Below are 19678 nucleotides of genomic sequence, written 5' to 3'. Positions count from 1 at the left end.
GTTAATAAATTTACAATTTATCGCTTAAACTCAGCCATTTTATTAGCGAAAATGACTTTATTCAACAAATCATAAAGATATTGGAACATTATATTTTATTTTTGGAATTTGAGCAGGAATAGTAGGAACTTCTTTAAGTTTATTAATTCGAGCAGAATTAGGTAATCCTGGATCTTTAATTGGAGATGATCAAATTTACAATACTATTGTCACAGCTCATGCTTTTATTATAATTTTTTTTATAGTTATACCAATTATAATTGGTGGATTTGGTAATTGACTTGTACCTTTAATATTAGGAGCCCCTGATATAGCTTTCCCTCGAATAAATAATATAAGTTTTTGATTACTCCCCCCTTCCCTAACTTTACTTATTTCAAGAAGAATTGTAGAAAATGGAGCAGGAACAGGATGAACAGTTTATCCCCCACTTTCATCTAATATTGCACATGGAGGAAGATCAGTAGATTTAGCTATTTTTTCTTTACATTTAGCTGGAATTTCATCTATTTTAGGAGCAATTAATTTTATTACTACTATTATTAATATAAAATTAAATAATTTATCTTTTGATCAAATACCATTATTTATTTGAGCTGTAGGAATTACTGCATTTTTACTATTATTATCACTACCAGTTTTAGCAGGTGCTATTACTATACTTTTAACAGATCGAAACCTTAATACATCTTTTTTTGATCCTGCTGGAGGAGGTGATCCTATTTTATATCAACATTTATTTTGATTTTTTGGACATCCAGAAGTATATATTTTAATTTTACCAGGATTTGGTATAATTTCTCACATTATTTCTCAAGAAAGAGGAAAAAAAGAAACATTTGGTTGTTTAGGGATAATTTATGCTATACTAGCTATTGGATTATTAGGATTTATTGTATGAGCTCATCATATATTTACAGTTGGTATAGATATTGATACTCGAGCTTATTTTACATCAGCTACTATAATTATTGCAGTACCAACAGGAATTAAAATTTTTAGTTGATTAGCTACTTTTCATGGAACTCAAATTAACTATTCCCCATCTATTTTATGAAGTTTAGGATTTGTATTTTTATTTACTGTTGGAGGATTAACAGGAGTAATCTTATCTAACTCTTCTATTGATATTACATTACATGATACATATTATGTAGTAGCCCATTTTCATTATGTATTATCTATGGGAGCAGTATTTGCTATTTTAGGGGGATTTATTCATTGATATCCTTTATTCACTGGATTATCTTTAAATCCTTATTTATTAAAAATTCAATTCATCACAATATTTATTGGAGTAAATTTAACCTTTTTCCCTCAACATTTTTTAGGGTTAGCAGGAATACCTCGACGATACTCTGATTACCCAGATTCTTATATTTCTTGAAATATTATTTCATCTTTAGGATCTTATATTTCTTTAGTAGCCATTATAATAATATTAATTATTATTTGAGAATCTTTAATTAATCAACGAATTGCTTTATTTACATTAAATTTACCCTCATCAATTGAATGATACCAAAACTTACCTCCAGCAGAACATTCATATAATGAACTACCTATTTTAAGTAACTTCTAATATGGCAGATTATATGTAATGGATTTAAACCCCATTTATAAAGGATTATCCTTTTTTTAGAAATGGCAACATGATCAAATTTTAATTTACAAAATGGAGCATCCCCCTTAATAGAACAAATTATTTTCTTTCATGATCATACTTTAATTATTCTTATTATAATTACAATTTTAGTTGGTTATTTAATAACAAATTTATTTTTTAATAAATATATTAATCGATTCTTATTAGAAGGACAAATAATTGAATTAATTTGAACTATTTTACCAGCAATTACTTTAATTTTTATTGCTTTACCATCATTACGATTATTATATTTATTAGATGAACTAAATAATCCCTTAATTACCTTAAAATCAATTGGCCATCAATGATATTGAAGTTATGAATATTCAGATTTTCATAATATTGAATTTGATTCATATATAATCCCTTCTAATGAAATAAATTCTAATAGATTTCGATTATTAGATGTTGATAATCGAATTGTTTTACCTATAAATAACCAAATTCGAATTATAGTTACAGCAACAGATGTAATCCACTCTTGAACTATCCCATCATTAGGGGTAAAAGTAGATGCAAACCCCGGACGTCTTAATCAAACTAATTTTTTCATTAATCGACCTGGAATTTTTTATGGTCAATGTTCAGAAATTTGTGGAGCTAATCATAGATTTATACCTATTGTAATTGAAAGAATTTCAATTAAAAATTTCATTAATTGAATTAATAATTATTCTTCATTAGATGACTGAAAGCAAGTACTGGTCTCTTAAACCATTTTATAGTAAATTAGCAATTACTTCTAATGATTTTAAAGAATTAGTTAAATTTATAACATAAATATGTCAAATTTAAATTATTACTAAGTAATATTCTTTTATCCCACAAATAATACCAATTAATTGATTAATTTCATTTATTTTTTTTATTATAATTTATTTAATTTTTAATATTATAAATTACTATATTTTCAACAATAAAAATATTAATAAAAATAATAATTCTAAAAATAAAATCAAAAATTTCAATTGAAAATGATAAGTAATTTATTTTCAATTTTTGACCCCTCTACTAATTTATTTAATATTCCATTTAATTGAATTAGAACAATTTTAGGAATTATATTTATTCCATACTCATTTTGATTAATTCCTAACCGACATTTTTTTTTATGAAATTTTATTTTATTAAAACTACATAATGAATTTAAAACTTTATTAAAAAATAATTATTTCCAAGGATCAACCTTTATTTTTATCTCCATATTTACTTTTATCTTATTTAATAATTTTTTAGGACTATTCCCCTATATTTTTACAAGAACTAGTCATTTAACATTATCATTATCAATTTCTTTACCTTTATGATTAAGATTTATAATTTATGGTTGATTAAATAATTCTCAACATATATTTATCCATATAATTCCTCAAGGAACACCTTCTATTTTAATACCATTTATAGTATTAATTGAAACTATTAGAAATATTATTCGACCTGGAACTTTAGCTGTACGATTAACAGCTAATATAATTGCTGGACATTTACTAATAACCCTTTTAAGAAATAATGGATGTAATATAAGATCATATTTTATTGTAATTCTTGTTATAATTCAAATTTTATTATTAATTTTAGAATCAGCAGTTGCGGTTATTCAATCTTATGTAATTGCAATTTTAAGTACATTATATTCTAGTGAAGTAAATTAATGAAAAATTCTAACCATCCTTTTCACTTAGTAGATTATAGACCTTGACCTTTAACTGGAGCTATTGGAGTTATAGTTTTAGTTACTGGAATAGTAAAATGATTTCATAATTTTAATATAAATTTATTAATTTTAGGATATTTAATTGTTATTTTAACAATATATCAATGATGACGAGATGTATGTCGAGAAGGAACACTTCAAGGTAAACATACTATATTAGTAACAAAAGGTCTTCGATGAGGTATAATTTTATTTATTGTCTCTGAAATTTTTTTTTTTGTATCTTTTTTTTGAGCTTTCTTTCATAGAAGACTTGCCCCTAATATTGAAATTGGAACAATTTGACCCCCTACTAGAATTACTCCTTTTAATCCATTTCAAATTCCCTTATTAAATACTATTATTTTAATTAGATCAGGAGTATCAGTCACATGAGCTCATCATGCTATTATAGAAAATAATAATTCACAAATAACCCAAGGTTTATTTATTACAATTATTTTAGGAATTTATTTTACTATTTTACAAGCTTATGAATATTTTGAAGCTCCATTCACTATTGCTGATAGAATTTATGGATCAACATTTTTTATAGCAACAGGATTCCACGGACTTCATGTTATTATTGGAACATTATTTCTATTAATTTGTTTAATTCGACATATTAACAATCATTTTTCAAATAATCATCATTTTGGATTTGAAGCAGCAGCATGATATTGACACTTTGTAGACGTAGTTTGATTATTCCTTTACATTTCTATTTATTGATGAGGAAATTAATTATTTATATAATATATTTAGTATATTTGACTTCCAATCAAAAAGTTTAAAAATTTTTAATATAAATAATTATTTTAATATTAAATATTTTCACAATTATCATAATAATTTCCAATATTATAATATTTTTATCTATTATTATTTCTAAAAAAACTTATATAGATCGAGAAAAATGTTCCCCATTTGAATGTGGATTTGACCCTAAATCATCTGCTCGAATTCCATTTTCTTTACATTTTTTTCTAATTACTGTAATCTTTCTAATTTTTGATGTAGAAATTGCTCTTATTTTTCCCATCATTAAATTATTTAAATTAGTAAACTTTTTTTTATGAACAAAAATCAGTTTCTTTTTTATTTTAATTTTATTAATTGGATTATATCATGAATGAAATCAAAATATATTAAATTGAACAAATTAGGATTATAGTTTAACTTAAAACCTTTGATTTGCAATCAAAAAATATTATATAAAAATAATTTATCTTAAAATAAGAAGCAATATTGCATTTAATTTCGACTTAAAAGAAAGAGTTAATTAATAACTCCTTATTTAAAAATATAATTATATATTTACTTCTTCTTAATTGAAACCAAAATAGAGGTATATCACTGTTAATGATATTATTGAATAAATATTCCAATTAAATAGAAATATAAAGTTTAAAATTAAGCTGCTAACTTAATTTTTAGTGGTTAAATTCCATTAATATTTCTTATTTATATAGTTTATTTAAAACCTTACATTTTCATTGTAAAAATAAAAATATTTTTTTTTATAAATATTTAAAGATAAATATATCTCCTTAATATCTTCAATATTATGCTCTATTTTATAAGCTATTTAAATTTAAATATTAAATAATATTATAAATAAAATAATTACTATTCAAATAACAAATCTAAATAAATAAATTTTAAAATTATTTATTTGATAAATATTATAAAATACAGAATTTTTTTTTATAATAGATATTATACCAAACCCTCTATAAATTTCTCTTCAACCTAGATCAATATTTTTTACTAAATTTTGTCTAAACTTAAGAAAATAATAATTTAAACCATAAGTAGATAAATTAGGTATAAATCATATTATCCCTAAAAAATTTCTTAAATTATAAGTTATAATAAATTTATTTACTGAATAAATATTTATATTTCTAACTAAATAACCAAATACACCTCCAATTAATCTAACATAAATTACTATTATTTTTATGTTAAAAGGTAAATAAATCATATAAGGATAAGGAAAAATTATTCAATTTAAAAAACTTCCTCTAATAATTCTTATAAATAATAAAATAAATATTCTTTTCAATATAATATAATCTTCATCATATAAATTATAAATTCTTATTAAATTATAATCATTAATTATTAAATATATAACTAAACGAAATCTATAAAATATTGTTAACCCTGTTGATAAATAAAATAAAAAAAAAATTCTTAAATTAAATGTTCTAAAATTAACTATTTCTAAAATTAAATCCTTAGAATAAAACCCAGCTAAAAAAGGAATTCCACATAAAGCCATATTAGAAATATTTATACATAATGTAGTTAAAGGAATATATATAGAAATTCCCCCTATAAATCGAATATCTTGTATATCATTTATTAAATGAATAATTACACCTGCACATATAAATAATAAAGCTTTAAATATTGCATGAGTTAATAAATGAAAAAAAGCTAAATCAGGTATTCCTATTCTTAAAATTCTTATTATTAAACCTAATTGTCTTAAAGTAGATAAAGCAATAATTTTTTTTAAATCAAACTCATAATTAGCAGAAATACCAGCTATAAATATAGTTAATCCAGATAATAACAATAATATTTTTAAAAAAAAAGTATCTAATAATAATATATTAAATCGAATTAATAAATAAACTCCAGCAGTAACTAAAGTTGATGAATGAACTAAAGCTGAAACAGGAGTTGGAGCTGCTATTGCTGCAGGTAATCAAGATCTAAAAGGAATTTGAGCTCTTTTAGTTATAGCAGCCATAATAATTATTCTTCTTACAAATTTTATTTGTCAATCATTATTTATGAATTCTAAATAAAAAATATAATTTCATCTACCATAATTTAATATTCAAGAAATCACTATTAAAATAAGAACATCACCAATACGATTAGATAAAGCAGTTAATATACCAGCATTATAAGATTTTAAATTTTGATAATAAATTACCAAACAATAAGATACTAAACCTAAACCATCTCAACCTAATAAAATTCTAATAATATTAGGACTAATAATTAATAATATTATAGAAAAAACAAATAATAAAACTAAAATAATAAATCGCATTAAATTTAATTCTGAACTTATATATCTTTTTCTATAATAAATAACAACAGAAGAAATCAAAAATACAAATATTATAAATAATAAAGATATTCAATCTAATAAAATAGATATAACAATTCTAATTGAATTAAAAGAAATAATTTCTCATTCTAATAAAATAACTAATTTATTTATAATAAAATAAATTATAAAAATAAAATTTAATATTCTTATTATAAATAAAAAAATAAAAGAAATAAAACAAATTGAATATTTTATACTATTAATAATTTAAAATGAATCTTATTCATATTTTTGACACCACAAATCAATATTTTTATTAAATTATTTAAATAAAATCAAATTATTCTATAATCAATTTTTATAATTAAAATATTTAAAGGTAATCAATGTAAAATTAATATTAAATATTCACGAGAAACTCCCGTATAATATCTATAAACTCCTGAATAATACTTACCATGCTGAACAAAAGAATATAAATATAATCTATAACCAGCTCTAAAAAAAGAAATTATTATTAATATAAATATTGAAACCCAAGATCATCTTATTAATCTATTAATTAAACTAATTTCCCCCATTAAATTTAAACTAGGGGGAGCAGCTATATTAGAAGATATTAATAAAAATCATCATAATCTTATTGAAGGTATAAAATTCATTATACCTTTATTAATATATAAACTTCGTCTGTGTAATCGTTCATAACTAATATTAGCTAAACAAAATATTCCAGAAGAACATAATCCATGACCAATTATTAAAATATAAGACCCAATAAACCCTCAATAATTTATTACTATAATACCTCTAATTACAATTCTTATATGAGCTACAGAAGAATAAGCAATTAAAGATTTAATATCAATCTGAGAAAAACACTTCAAACTAATATAAAATCCCCCAATTAATCTAATTACAATTCAAATATAATTTAATTTTATATTAATTTCTTGAAGAAAAATTATTAAACGTAATAAACCATAACCTCCTAATTTTAATATAATTCCTGCTAAAATTATAGAACCAGATACTGGAGCTTCTACATGAGCTTTTGGTAATCATAAATGAACAAAATATATAGGTATTTTAACTAAAAAAGCTATAATCATACTAAAATATAACATATAAATATTTAAATTTATAAATTTTAAAAATAAATTATTATACTTTGTATTTCATTATATAAATAAAAAATTCCCATTAATAAAGGTAAAGATACAAATAAAGTATAAAATAATAAATATATCCCTGCTTGAATACGTTCAGGTTGATAACCCCAACCAATAATTAATATCAAAGTAGGAATTAATCTACCTTCAAAAAATAAATAAAATAAAAATATATTTATAGTACTAAAAGTTAAATATAATATAATTAATAAAAAAATAATATTAAACAAAAAAAAATTTAAAAAAAAAATTTATTTTATATAAATTTTCTCTTGCTATAATTATTAAAACTGAAATTCAAATTCTTAATATAATTAAACCATAAGATATAATATCACAAGATAATATATATCTAAAATTACAAAATAAATTTAATCTTATACCTAAATTTATAAATAAAAATATTAATAAAAATAATATTATTTGAACCATTCAAAATATATTTTTTATAAAACATATAGGAATTATAAAAATTAATATAAATAAAAATTTTATCATTTAATTAATCAAAATAATAAACTAATAAATTTTTAATATTATTTCTATAATAAATTAAATCTTTGAAAATAATCATTACCATGAGTACGAATTATAGAAACTAAAATTGATAACCCTAAAGCCCCCTCACAAACTGAAAAAACTAAAAATACTATTAATATATATATATCATAATCAATTATTATTAAATAAACTAATATAAAAAAAAAATTCTTAATACTATAAATTCTAAACTTAACAAAACAATTAATAAATGCTTATATTTAGAAATAAAAATAAAATTACCAATAATAAATATTAAAATAAAAATAAATCATATATTTAAAATTATCATTATGTTTTTATAGTTTAATAAAAAATATTGGTCTTGTAAATCAAAGTTAAGTTATATACTTTAAAAACTTCAAAGAAAAAGAATATCTTTATCAATAATCTCCAAAATTATTATTTTATTTAAACTATCCTTGATTTGATATTACAAAAATAATTTTTTCTATTTTATTAATTATAATCTCAATTTATATATATATATTAAATAACCCTCTTTCTATAGGATTAATAATTTTATTTCAAACATTATTATCTTGTTTAATAACTGGAATATTAATTAAAACTTATTGATTTTCTTATATTTTATTTTTAACTTTCTTAGGAGGTTTATTAGTTTTATATATTTATGTTTCAAGAATTGCCTCAAATGAAATATTTAAACCAACATTTAATCTAAAAAAATTAGATTATTTCTAATTATATTTTTAATCCCAATTCAATTTATTTATTATAATAATATATATTGAATAAATTTATCAATTAATTCTGATATAAATAATTTCACAGAATTAATTTTTTTTTTTAATAATGAAAATAAAATTAACTTAAGAAAATTATATAACAATCAAACATTTTTAATTATAATAATATTAGTAATTTACCTATTTATTACTTTAATTGCAGTAGTAAAAATTACTAATATTTATTACGGTCCATTACGATCTTCTTTAAATTAAATGATAAATAAAAACTTTTATATAATCCGAAAAACACATCCCATCTTAAAAATTATTAATAATTCCTTAATTGATATACCAAGACCTTCTAATATTTCTTCTTGATGAAATTTTGGATCTTTATTAGGTCTATGCTTAATTATTCAAATTTTAACAGGTTTATTTTTAACTATATATTATACTGCTAATATTGAATTAGCATTTTATAGAGTAAATTATATTTGTCGAAATGTAAATTACGGTTGATTAATTCGTACTCTTCATGCTAATGGAGCTTCATTCTTTTTTATCTGCGTATACATACATATTGGACGAGGAATTTACTATGAATCATTTAATTTAAAATATACTTGAATAGTGGGAGTAATTATTTTATTTCTATTAATAGCAACAGCATTTATAGGTTATGTTTTACCTTGGGGTCAAATATCTTTTTGAGGAGCTACTGTTATTACAAATTTATTATCAGCTATCCCATCATTAGGCGTAAAAATTGTAACTTGAATTTGAGGAGGATTTGCAGTAGATAATGCAACATTAACTCGATTTTATACTTTTCACTTTCTTTTACCATTTATTATCTTAATAATAACTATAATTCATTTATTATTTCTTCACCAAACAGGATCAAATAATCCTTTAGGTTTAAATAGAAATTTAGATAAAATTCCTTTTCATCCATTTTTTGTATTCAAAGATTTAATTGGATTTATTATTTTATTATTTTTACTAACTATTTTAACTTTAACTAATCCATATTTATTAGGAGACCCAGATAATTTTATCCCAGCAAATCCATTAGTAACTCCTGTTCACATTCAACCAGAATGATATTTTTTATTTGCTTATGCAATTTTACGATCAATCCCAAATAAATTAGGAGGAGTAATTGCATTAGTTATATCAATTCTTATTTTAATTATTTTACCTTTCACATTTAATAAAAAAATTCAAGGTATTCAATTTTACCCTATTAATCAATTATTATTTTGATCAATAATTACTATTATTATTTTATTAACTTGAATTGGAGCTCGACCAGTAGAAGATCCATATATTATTATTGGACAATTATTAACTATCATATATTTTTCTTATTTTATTATTAATCCTTTAATTAGAAAATACTGAGATAATTTAATTTTTAACTAAACTAAATATTAATTAATGAGCTTGTACAAAGCATTTGTTTTGAAAACTTAAGAAAGAATTATAATTCTATTAATTTATACTAAAAATAATTAATTTAAATTAAAAAAACCTTAAATCCTAAAAAAAATAATAAAAAATTTAATGAAACAGGTAAATATCTTTTTCAAGATAAATATATTAATTTATCATAACGATAACGAGGTAAAGTACCTCGAACTCAAACAAATAAAAAAGAAACTAAACTTAACTTTAAATAAAAAAAAATTCTTAAATTAAACCCCCCTAAATAAATTAAAGTAAATAATAAACTTATAAATAAAATTCTAGAATATTCAGCTAAAAAAATTAAAACAAAACCTCCACTTCTATATTCTACATTAAATCCAGAAACTAACTCTCTTTCACCCTCAGCAAAATCAAATGGAGTTCGATTAGTTTCAGCTAATCTTGATCTTATTCAACACAAACCTAAAGGAAATATTAACACAATAAATCAAATTATACTTTGATATAAACTAAATATCAATAAATTAAAATCTATAATTATTACAATTCTAGATATCAAAATTAAAGCCAATCTAACTTCATAAGAAATAGTTTGAGCTACAGCACGTAATCCCCCTAATAATGCATAATTAGAATTAGATGATCAACCAGAAACTATAACTGTATAAACCCCTAATCTAGTACAACATAAAAAAAATAAAATACCTAAATTAAATCTAACTAAATTAAAATAATAAGGAATTAACATTCAAATTATTAAACATAAAATAAATCTTAATACAGGAGAAAAATAATAACAAATATAATTAGAAAAATTAGGATAAGTTTGTTCTTTAGTGAATAACTTAATACCATCAGAAAAAGGTTGTAAAATTCCTATAAAACCTACTTTATTAGGACCTTTTCGAATTTGAATATAACCTAAAACTTTCCGTTCTAATAAAGTTAAATAAGCAACACCAATTAAAACTCCTACAATTAAAATTAATAATCCAACTATAATTAAATAAATATCTAAAATAAACATTTACTATCTATATAATTAAATTATATATAAATGAATTCTAAAATCATTACATTTTTCTGCCAAAATAGTTAATATAATATATATATATATATATATATATATTATATTATTTATTTTAACTATATTTTTAAATAAAATTTAATAAAATTCAATTTATATAAATTTAATTTAAATATTTAATCCTTTCGTACTAAAATATTTTATATTTTAAAAGATAGAAACCAACCTGGCTCACACCGGTTTGAACTCAGATCATGTAAGATTTTAATGATCGAACAGATCAAAAATTTTAAACTTCTGCATTTAAATTTTATCTTAATCCAACATCGAGGTCGCAAACTCTTTTTTTTATATGAACTAAAAAAAAAAATTACGCTGTTATCCCTAAGGTAATTTTTTCTTATAATCAATAATATTGGATCAATTATTCACTTATTTATGTCTAATAAAAAAAAAGTTATTTTTATTTTTTTGTCACCCCAACAAATTAAATTAAATTATTTTAATTATTAATTTTATAAATAATCTTAATAATTATAATTTATAAAACTCTATAGGGTCTTCTCGTCTTTTTAATTAATTTTAGCTTTTTAACTAAAAAATTAAATTTTATATCATAATTAAGAGACAGTTTATATTTCATCCAATCTTTCATACAAGTCATCAATTAAATGACTAATGATTATGCTACCTTTGTACAGTCAAAATACTGCAGCCCTTTAATAATTAAATCAGTGGGCAGATTAGACTTTATATTATTTACAAAAAGACATGTTTTTGATAAACAAGTGAATATAAATTTTTGCCGAATTCCTTTTAATTATTTTTTAAATAAAATAATAAATTAAATATTATATATATATACTAATTTTATCATTATATTAAATTAAATTTTATTCTTAATTTTTTTTTTTATAAAAATATAAAATTTATTTTAAATTTTATTTATTAATGAAATTATTTATAATAAATTAAAATTTGTTAACAATATAAATTATATAATTTTCAATTTTTTAATAATTAAATTTATATAAATTTAATTTAAAGCTTATCCCTTAAAATATAAAATTATTTTATAAAATTTTTAATTAATTAAAAATTTTATAAAATAATATAAAATTAAATTTTTTTCTAAAAAAACTAGATATATTTAAAAACGATTAACATTTCATTTCCAATTAATTATTTAAAATATTTTTGCCACAATAAATTTATTAATTAATTATCTCTTTTAAATTCGAGAATTTAATATATAATAAAAATTCTTAATAAACTCTGATACACAAGATACATTAAATTAAAATTACTTTTAAATAATTTAAATTTTCAATTATTTCAAAATTCTTTCACAATACTATTACACTATAAAATAATTAATTTTTTCAATAAAAATACTTTAACCCCCTTTAATTATTTTTATTTAAAAATTTTTTTATTATTTATAAAATTATTAATTTTTCCCCCTCAAATTAATTAATTTTTAATATCTTTTCAATGTAAATGAAATGCTTTAAATCAAGCTCTAATTTGTTCTTTCTAGAAACACTTTCCAGTACCTCTACTTTGTTACGACTTATTTCAATTTATTATAATTAAAATTATAATTATATGAAAGTGACGGGCAATATGTACATATTTTAATTTTTAATCATTTTAATAAATTAAATAAAATTACATTTAAATCCACCCTCAATTAATTATTACAAATTAATATCAGTATAAATAAATTTATTGTAATCCATTATATTCTTAATTATAATCTGCATCTTGATCTGATTTAAATTAATTTACAATTTTTAAATATTAATTTTTTTTAAAAATATTTTTTTAACAACGATATACAAAATATTAAATTAAGTAAATTTATTCGTGGATTATCAATTATTAAACAGATTCCTCTAAATGAACTAAAATACCGCCAAATTATTTAAGTTTCAATAAATAATTAATTACTATTTTAGTATTATAAATTTAAATTTTAATAATAGGGTATCTAATCCTAGTTTTTTTTTAAAATTTATTAAATCATAAATTAAATATAAAATTTAATTAAATTAAAATTTCACCTAATAATTTAAAATTTTTATTATAAAAATATTTATTAATTAATTACTAATAAAATTTAATTTAATTTTTGTTTAACCGCAACTGCTGGCACAAAATTTGTTATTAATTTAAATATTACTAAATCTTAATTTCTTAAATATTTTAATATTAATTACTACAAAATAAATAATTATTATTTAAATAATTAATATTTAACACTAAAATTTATATGTAAAATAAATTTATAATAAATTATTAAACCATAAAGAATTTTATTTATATGTAATTTTTTTTGAATAGATTTTTTTTTTTTTTTTTTTATATTAAAATATTTAATATAAATTATTAAATTTTAAATAATTTCTTTTCTTTTTTTTTTATAATATTAATATTAAAAACTAAATTAATAATAAACAATATATATTAATTTATATAATATAATATTAATATAATTATATTAATTTTTTAATAATTTATTATATTAATATAATATTAATAAATTAAATATTTAATATATATATATATATATTTATAAATAATTTATCAATTAAATTATATATAAAACCATTTGTAATAATTTTTCATATAATAATAATAATAATATTTTAAAAATAAGCTAAAATTAAGCTTTTGGGTTCATACCCCAACTATAAAGGAAATCCCTTTTTTTTAAAAATAAAGTGCCTGATTAAAGGGTTATTCTGATAGGATAAATTAAGTAAATATTTACCTTTATTATATTTTATAGAATTAAACTATATCTAATAGTATCAAAAACTATTGTGCATCTTACACTAAAATATAATTTTTGAACTTAAATTTCTTAATAGAAATAATTTCTTATTTTAGATTTTTTTATTTAATTCTAATAAAATATTTTTCTTATTTATTTTATTTTTTAGTACATTTATCTCTATTTCATCTAATACATGATTTGGCTGTTGAATTGGATTAGAAATTAATCTTCTAAGATTTATCCCCCTCATTTCTAACTCAAATAATTTATTAGCATCAGAAGCCTCATTAAAATATTTTTTAACTCAAACTATTGCCTCTATTAATTTTTTATTTACAATTTTAATAATATTAATTTTAATAAAAAAATTTTGAAATAAATAATTTAATTTTAATTATAATAAATTCTTCAATATTAATAAAAATAGGAAGAACTCCTTTTCATTTTTGATTTCCTAATATTATTGAAGGATTATCATGATTTAATAGATTTATTTTAATAACTTGACAAAAAATTACCCCTATAATTATTCTTTCTTATTGTTTTAATAAAAATTTTATTATTATTATTATTATTTTCAATATTATTATTGGAGCTATTGGAGGATTAAATCAAACTTCTTTACGTAAATTAATAGCTTTCTCTTCAATTAATAATTTAGGATGAATAATAAGTGCAATTATAATTAGTCAAACTCTATGAATATTTTATTTTTTTTTATATTCTTTTATAATTACAATTATATGCTTTTTATTTCACATATTAAATATATATTTTATTAACCAATTATTTATTAATAATATAAATTTTTTAATTAAAATTAATTTATTAATTAATTTTCTTTCCCTTGGTGGATTACCACCATTCATTGGATTTTTCCCTAAATGAATTATTATTAATTTTTTAATTAATAATAATATATATTTATTAACTTTATTATTTATAATAATAAGATTAATTATATTATTTTACTATATTCGAATTACTTATTCTGCTTTTATATTTAACTATTTAAAAATAAAATGATTTAAAATTTTTATTAAAAATAATTATTTTATAATAATTAATTTTTTATCTTTTATTTCTATAATAGGAATAATTTTAAGAACATTTTTTTTTTATTAAAGAAGGTTTTAAGTTAAATTAAACTAATAATCTTCAAAATTATTTATAAAGAAATATTCTTTAAGCCTTAATAAATAATATTTATTCCTTAAAATTTGCAATTTTATATCATTATAAATGAATATAAGACTAATTTATTTTTAATAAAAGAGAAAAAAATCTCGTTAATAAATTTACAATTTATCGCTTAAACTCAGCCATTTTATTAGCGAAAATGACTTTATTCAACAAATCATAAAGATATTGGAACATTATATTTTATTTTTGGAATTTGAGCAGGAATAGTAGGAACTTCTTTAAGTTTATTAATTCGAGCAGAATTAGGTAATCCTGGATCTTTAATTGGAGATGATCAAATTTACAATACTATTGTCACAGCTCATGCTTTTATTATAATTTTTTTTATAGTTATACCAATTATAATTGGTGGATTTGGTAATTGACTTGTACCTTTAATATTAGGAGCCCCTGATATAGCTTTCCCTCGAATAAATAATATAAGTTTTTGATTACTCCCCCCTTCCCTAACTTTACTTATTTCAAGAAGAATTGTAGAAAATGGAGCAGGAACAGGATGAACAGTTTATCCCCCCACTTTCATCTAATATTGCACATGGAGGAAGATCAGTAGATTTAGCTATTTTTTCTTTACATTTAGCTGGAATTTCATCTATTTTAGGAGCAATTAATTTTATTACTACTATTATTAATATAAAATTAAATAATTTATCTTTTGATCAAATACCATTATTTATTTGAGCTGTAGGAATTACTGCATTTTTACTATTATTATCACTACCAGTTTTAGCAGGTGCTATTACTATACTTTTAACAGATCGAAACCTTAATACATCTTTTTTTGATCCTGCTGGAGGAGGTGATCCTATTTTATATCAACATTTATTTTGATTTTTTGGGACATCCAGAAGTATATATTTTAATTTTACCAGGATTTGGTATAATTTCTCACATTATTTCTCAAGAAAGAGGAAAAAAAGAAACATTTGGTTGTTAGGGATAATTTATGCTATACTAGCTATTGGATTATTAGGATTTATTGTATGAGCTCATCATATATTTACAGTTGGTATAGATATTGATACTCGAGCTTATTTTACATCAGCTACTATAATTATTGCAGTACCAACAGGAATTAAAATTTTTAGTTGATTAGCTACTTTTCATGGAACTCAAATTAACTATTCCCCATCTATTTTATGAAGTTTAGGATTTGTATTTTTATTTACTGTTGGAGGATTAACAGGAGTAATCTTATCTAACTCTTCTATTGATATTACATTACATGATACATATTATGTAGTAGCCCATTTTCATTATGTATTATCTATGGGAGCAGTATTTGCTATTTTAGGGGGATTTATTCATTGATATCCTTTATTCACTGGATTATCTTTAAATCCTTATTTATTAAAAATTCAATTCATCACAATATTTATTGGAGTAAATTTAAACCTTTTTCCCTCAACATTTTTAGGGTTAGCAGGAATACCTCGACGATACTCTGATTACCCAGATTCTTATATTTCTTGAAATATTATTTTCTTCTTAAGGATCTTATATTTCTTTAGTAGCCATTATAATAATATTAATTATTATTTGAGAATCTTTAATTAATCAACGAATTGCTTTATTTACATTAAATTTACCCTCATCAATTGAATGATACCAAAACTTACCTCCAGCAGAAACATTCATATAATGAACTACCTATTTTAAGTAACTTCTAATATGGCAGATTATATGTAATGGATTTAAACCCCATTTATAAAGGATTATCCTTTTTTTAGAATGGCACATGATCAAATTTTAATTTACAAAATTGAGCATCCCCCTTAATAGAACAAATTATTTTCTTTCATGATCATACTTTAAATAATTCTTATTATAATTACAATTTTAGTTGGTTATTTTAATAACAAATTTATTTTTTAATAATATATTAATCGATTCTTATTAGAAGGACAAATAATTGAATTAATTTGAACTATTTTAACAGCAATTACTTTAATTTTTATTGCTTTACCCATCATTACGATTATTATATTTATTAGATGAACTAAATAATCCCTTAATTACCTTAAAAATCAATTGGCCATCAATGATATGAAGTTATGAAAATTCAGATTTTCATAATATTGAATTTGATTCATATATAATCCCTTCTAATGAAATAAATTCTAAATAGATTTCGATTATTAGATGTTGATAATCGAATTGTTTTACCTATAAATAACCAAATTCGAATGATAAGTTACAGCAACAGATGTAATCCACTCTTGAACTATCCCATCATTAGGGGTAAAAGTAGATGCAAACCCCGGAAGTCTTAATCAAACTCATTTTTTCATTAATCGACCTGGAATTTTATTTATGGTCAATGTTCAGAAATTTGTGGAGCTAATCATAAGATTTATAACCTATTGTAATTGAAAGAATTTTCAATTAAAAATTTCATTAATTGAATTAATAATTATTCTTCATTAGATGACTGAAAGCAAGTACTGGTCTCTTAAACCATTTTATAGTAAATTAGCAATTACTTCTAATGATTTTAAAGAATTAGTTAAATTTATAACATAAATATGTCAAATTTAAATTATTACTAAGTAATATTCTTTTATCCCACAAATAATACCAATTAATTGATTAATTTCATTTATTTTTTTTATTATAATTTATTTAATTTTTAATATTATAAATTACTATATTTTCAACAATAAAAATATTAATAAAAATAATAATTCTAAAAATAAAATCAAAAATTTCAATTGAAAATGATAAGTAATTTATTTTCAATTTTTGACCCCTCTACTAATTTATTTAATATTCCATTTAATTGAATTAGAACAATTTTAGGAATTATATTTATTCCATACTCATTTTGATTAATTCCTAACCGACATTTTTTTTTATGAAATTTTATTTTATTAAAACTACATAATGAATTTAAAACTTTATTAAAAAATAATTATTTCCAAGGATCAACCTTTATTTTTATCTCCATATTTACTTTTATCTTATTTAATAATTTTTTAGGACTATTCCCCTATATTTTTACAAGAACTAGTCATTTAACATTATCATTATCAATTTCTTTACCTTTATGATTAAGATTTATAATTTATGGTTGATTAAATAATTCTCAACATATATTTATCCATATAATTCCTCAAGGAACACCTTCTATTTTAATACCATTTATAGTATTAATTGAAACTATTAGAAATATTATTCGACCTGGAACTTTAGCTGTACGATTAACAGCTAATATAATTGCTGGACATTTACTAATAACCCTTTTAAGAAATAATGGATGTAATATAAGATCATATTTTTGTAATTCTTGTTATAATTCAAATTTTATTATTAATTTTAGAATCAGCAGTTGCGGTTATTCAATCTTATGTAATTGCAATTTTAAGTACATTATATTCTAGTGAAGTAAATTAATGAAAAATTCTAACCATCCTTTTCACTTAGTAGATTATAGACCTTGACCTTTAACTGGAGCTATTGGAGTTATAGTTTTAGTTACTGGAATAGTAAAATGATTTCATAATTTTAATATAAATTTATTAATTTTAGGATATTTAATTGTTATTTTAACAATATATCAATGATGACGAGATGTATGTCGAGAAGGAACACTTCAAGGTAAACATACTATATTAGTAACAAAAGGTCTTCGATGAGGTATAATTTTATTTATTGTCTCTGAAATTTTTTTTTTGTATCTTTTTTTTGAGCTTTCTTTCATAGAAGACTTGCCCCTAATATTGAAATTGGAACAATTTGACCCCCTACTAGAATTACTCCTTTTAATCCATTTCAAATTCCCTTATTAAATACTATTATTTTAATTAGATCAGGAGTATCAGTCACATGAGCTCATCATGCTATTATAGAAAATAATAATTCACAAATAACCCAAGGTTTATTTATTACAATTATTTTAGGAATTTATTTTACTATTTTACAAGCTTATGAATATTTTGAAGCTCCATTCACTATTGCTGATAGAATTTATGGATCAACATTTTTTATAGCAACAGGATTCCACGGACTTCATGTTATTATTGGAACATTATTTCTATTAATTTGTTTAATTCGACATATTAACAATCATTTTTCAAATAATCATCATTTTGGATTTGAAGCAGCAGCATGATATTGACACTTTGTAGACGTAGTTTGATTATTCCTTTACATTTCTATTTATTGATGAGGAAATTAATTATTTATATAATATATTTAGTATATTTGACTTCCAATCAAAAAGTTTAAAAATTTTTAATATAAATAATTATTTTAATATTAAATATTTTCACAATTATCATAATAATTTCCAATATTATAATATTTTTATCTATTATTATTTCTAAAAAAACTTATATAGATCGAGAAAAATGTTCCCCATTTGAATGTGGATTTGACCCTAAATCATCTGCTCGAATTCCATTTTCTTTACATT

General features: G+C 20.2%; 6 protein-coding genes and 2 pseudogenes across 6 annotated transcripts; 6 read left to right on the top strand and 2 right to left on the bottom strand.

Annotated features, from left to right (window-relative positions):
- Window positions 1-52: 52 nt before the first annotated feature.
- LOC124645581 (cytochrome c oxidase subunit 1-like) lies at window positions 53-3300 on the top strand (the record flags this gene model as incomplete). Its single annotated transcript, XM_047185382.1, is given in 1 exon segment — window positions 53-3300. A coding segment is annotated over 1 exon segment (1530 nt), but the record flags the coding sequence as incomplete, so codon positions are not given.
- LOC124645585 (cytochrome c oxidase subunit 2-like) lies at window positions 1645-2326 on the top strand. The gene is given in 1 exon segment (XM_047185385.1): window positions 1645-2326. A coding segment is annotated over 1 exon segment (666 nt). The 3' UTR covers window positions 2311-2326.
- On the bottom strand, window positions 2988-6574 carry LOC124645583 (NADH-ubiquinone oxidoreductase chain 5-like). The gene is given in 1 exon segment (XM_047185384.1): window positions 2988-6574. A coding segment is annotated over 1 exon segment (756 nt). The 5' UTR covers window positions 6106-6574; the 3' UTR covers window positions 2988-5349.
- A 2334-nt stretch (window positions 6575-8908) lies between these two features.
- Window positions 8909-10258, top strand: LOC124645582 (cytochrome b-like). The gene is given in 1 exon segment (XM_047185383.1): window positions 8909-10258. A coding segment is annotated over 1 exon segment (831 nt). The 5' UTR covers window positions 8909-9094; the 3' UTR covers window positions 9926-10258.
- Window positions 10259-10338: 80 nt separating this feature from the next.
- LOC124645586 (NADH-ubiquinone oxidoreductase chain 1-like) lies at window positions 10339-11316 on the bottom strand. The gene is given in 1 exon segment (XM_047185386.1): window positions 10339-11316. A coding segment is annotated over 1 exon segment (540 nt). The 5' UTR covers window positions 11280-11316; the 3' UTR covers window positions 10339-10739.
- Window positions 11317-14210: 2894 nt separating this feature from the next.
- Window positions 14211-14952, top strand: LOC124645588 (NADH-ubiquinone oxidoreductase chain 2-like; the record flags this gene model as incomplete). Its single annotated transcript, XM_047185389.1, is given in 2 exon segments — window positions 14211-14455; window positions 14457-14952. Coding segments are annotated over 2 exon segments (741 nt in total), but the record flags the coding sequence as incomplete, so codon positions are not given.
- Window positions 14953-16018: 1066 nt separating this feature from the next.
- On the top strand, window positions 16019-16934 carry LOC124645599 (annotated as a pseudogene).
- Window positions 16935-17012: 78 nt separating this feature from the next.
- On the top strand, window positions 17013-19444 carry LOC124645598 (annotated as a pseudogene).
- Window positions 19445-19678: the final 234 nt, after the last annotated feature.

Source organism: Helicoverpa zea, unplaced genomic scaffold, assembly GCF_022581195.2.
Source record: "Helicoverpa zea isolate HzStark_Cry1AcR unplaced genomic scaffold, ilHelZeax1.1 pri_000126Farrow_1, whole genome shotgun sequence".
Lineage (NCBI taxonomy): Eukaryota > Metazoa > Arthropoda > Insecta > Lepidoptera > Noctuidae > Helicoverpa > Helicoverpa zea.
This window is presented reverse-complemented; position numbering and strand designations above follow the sequence as displayed.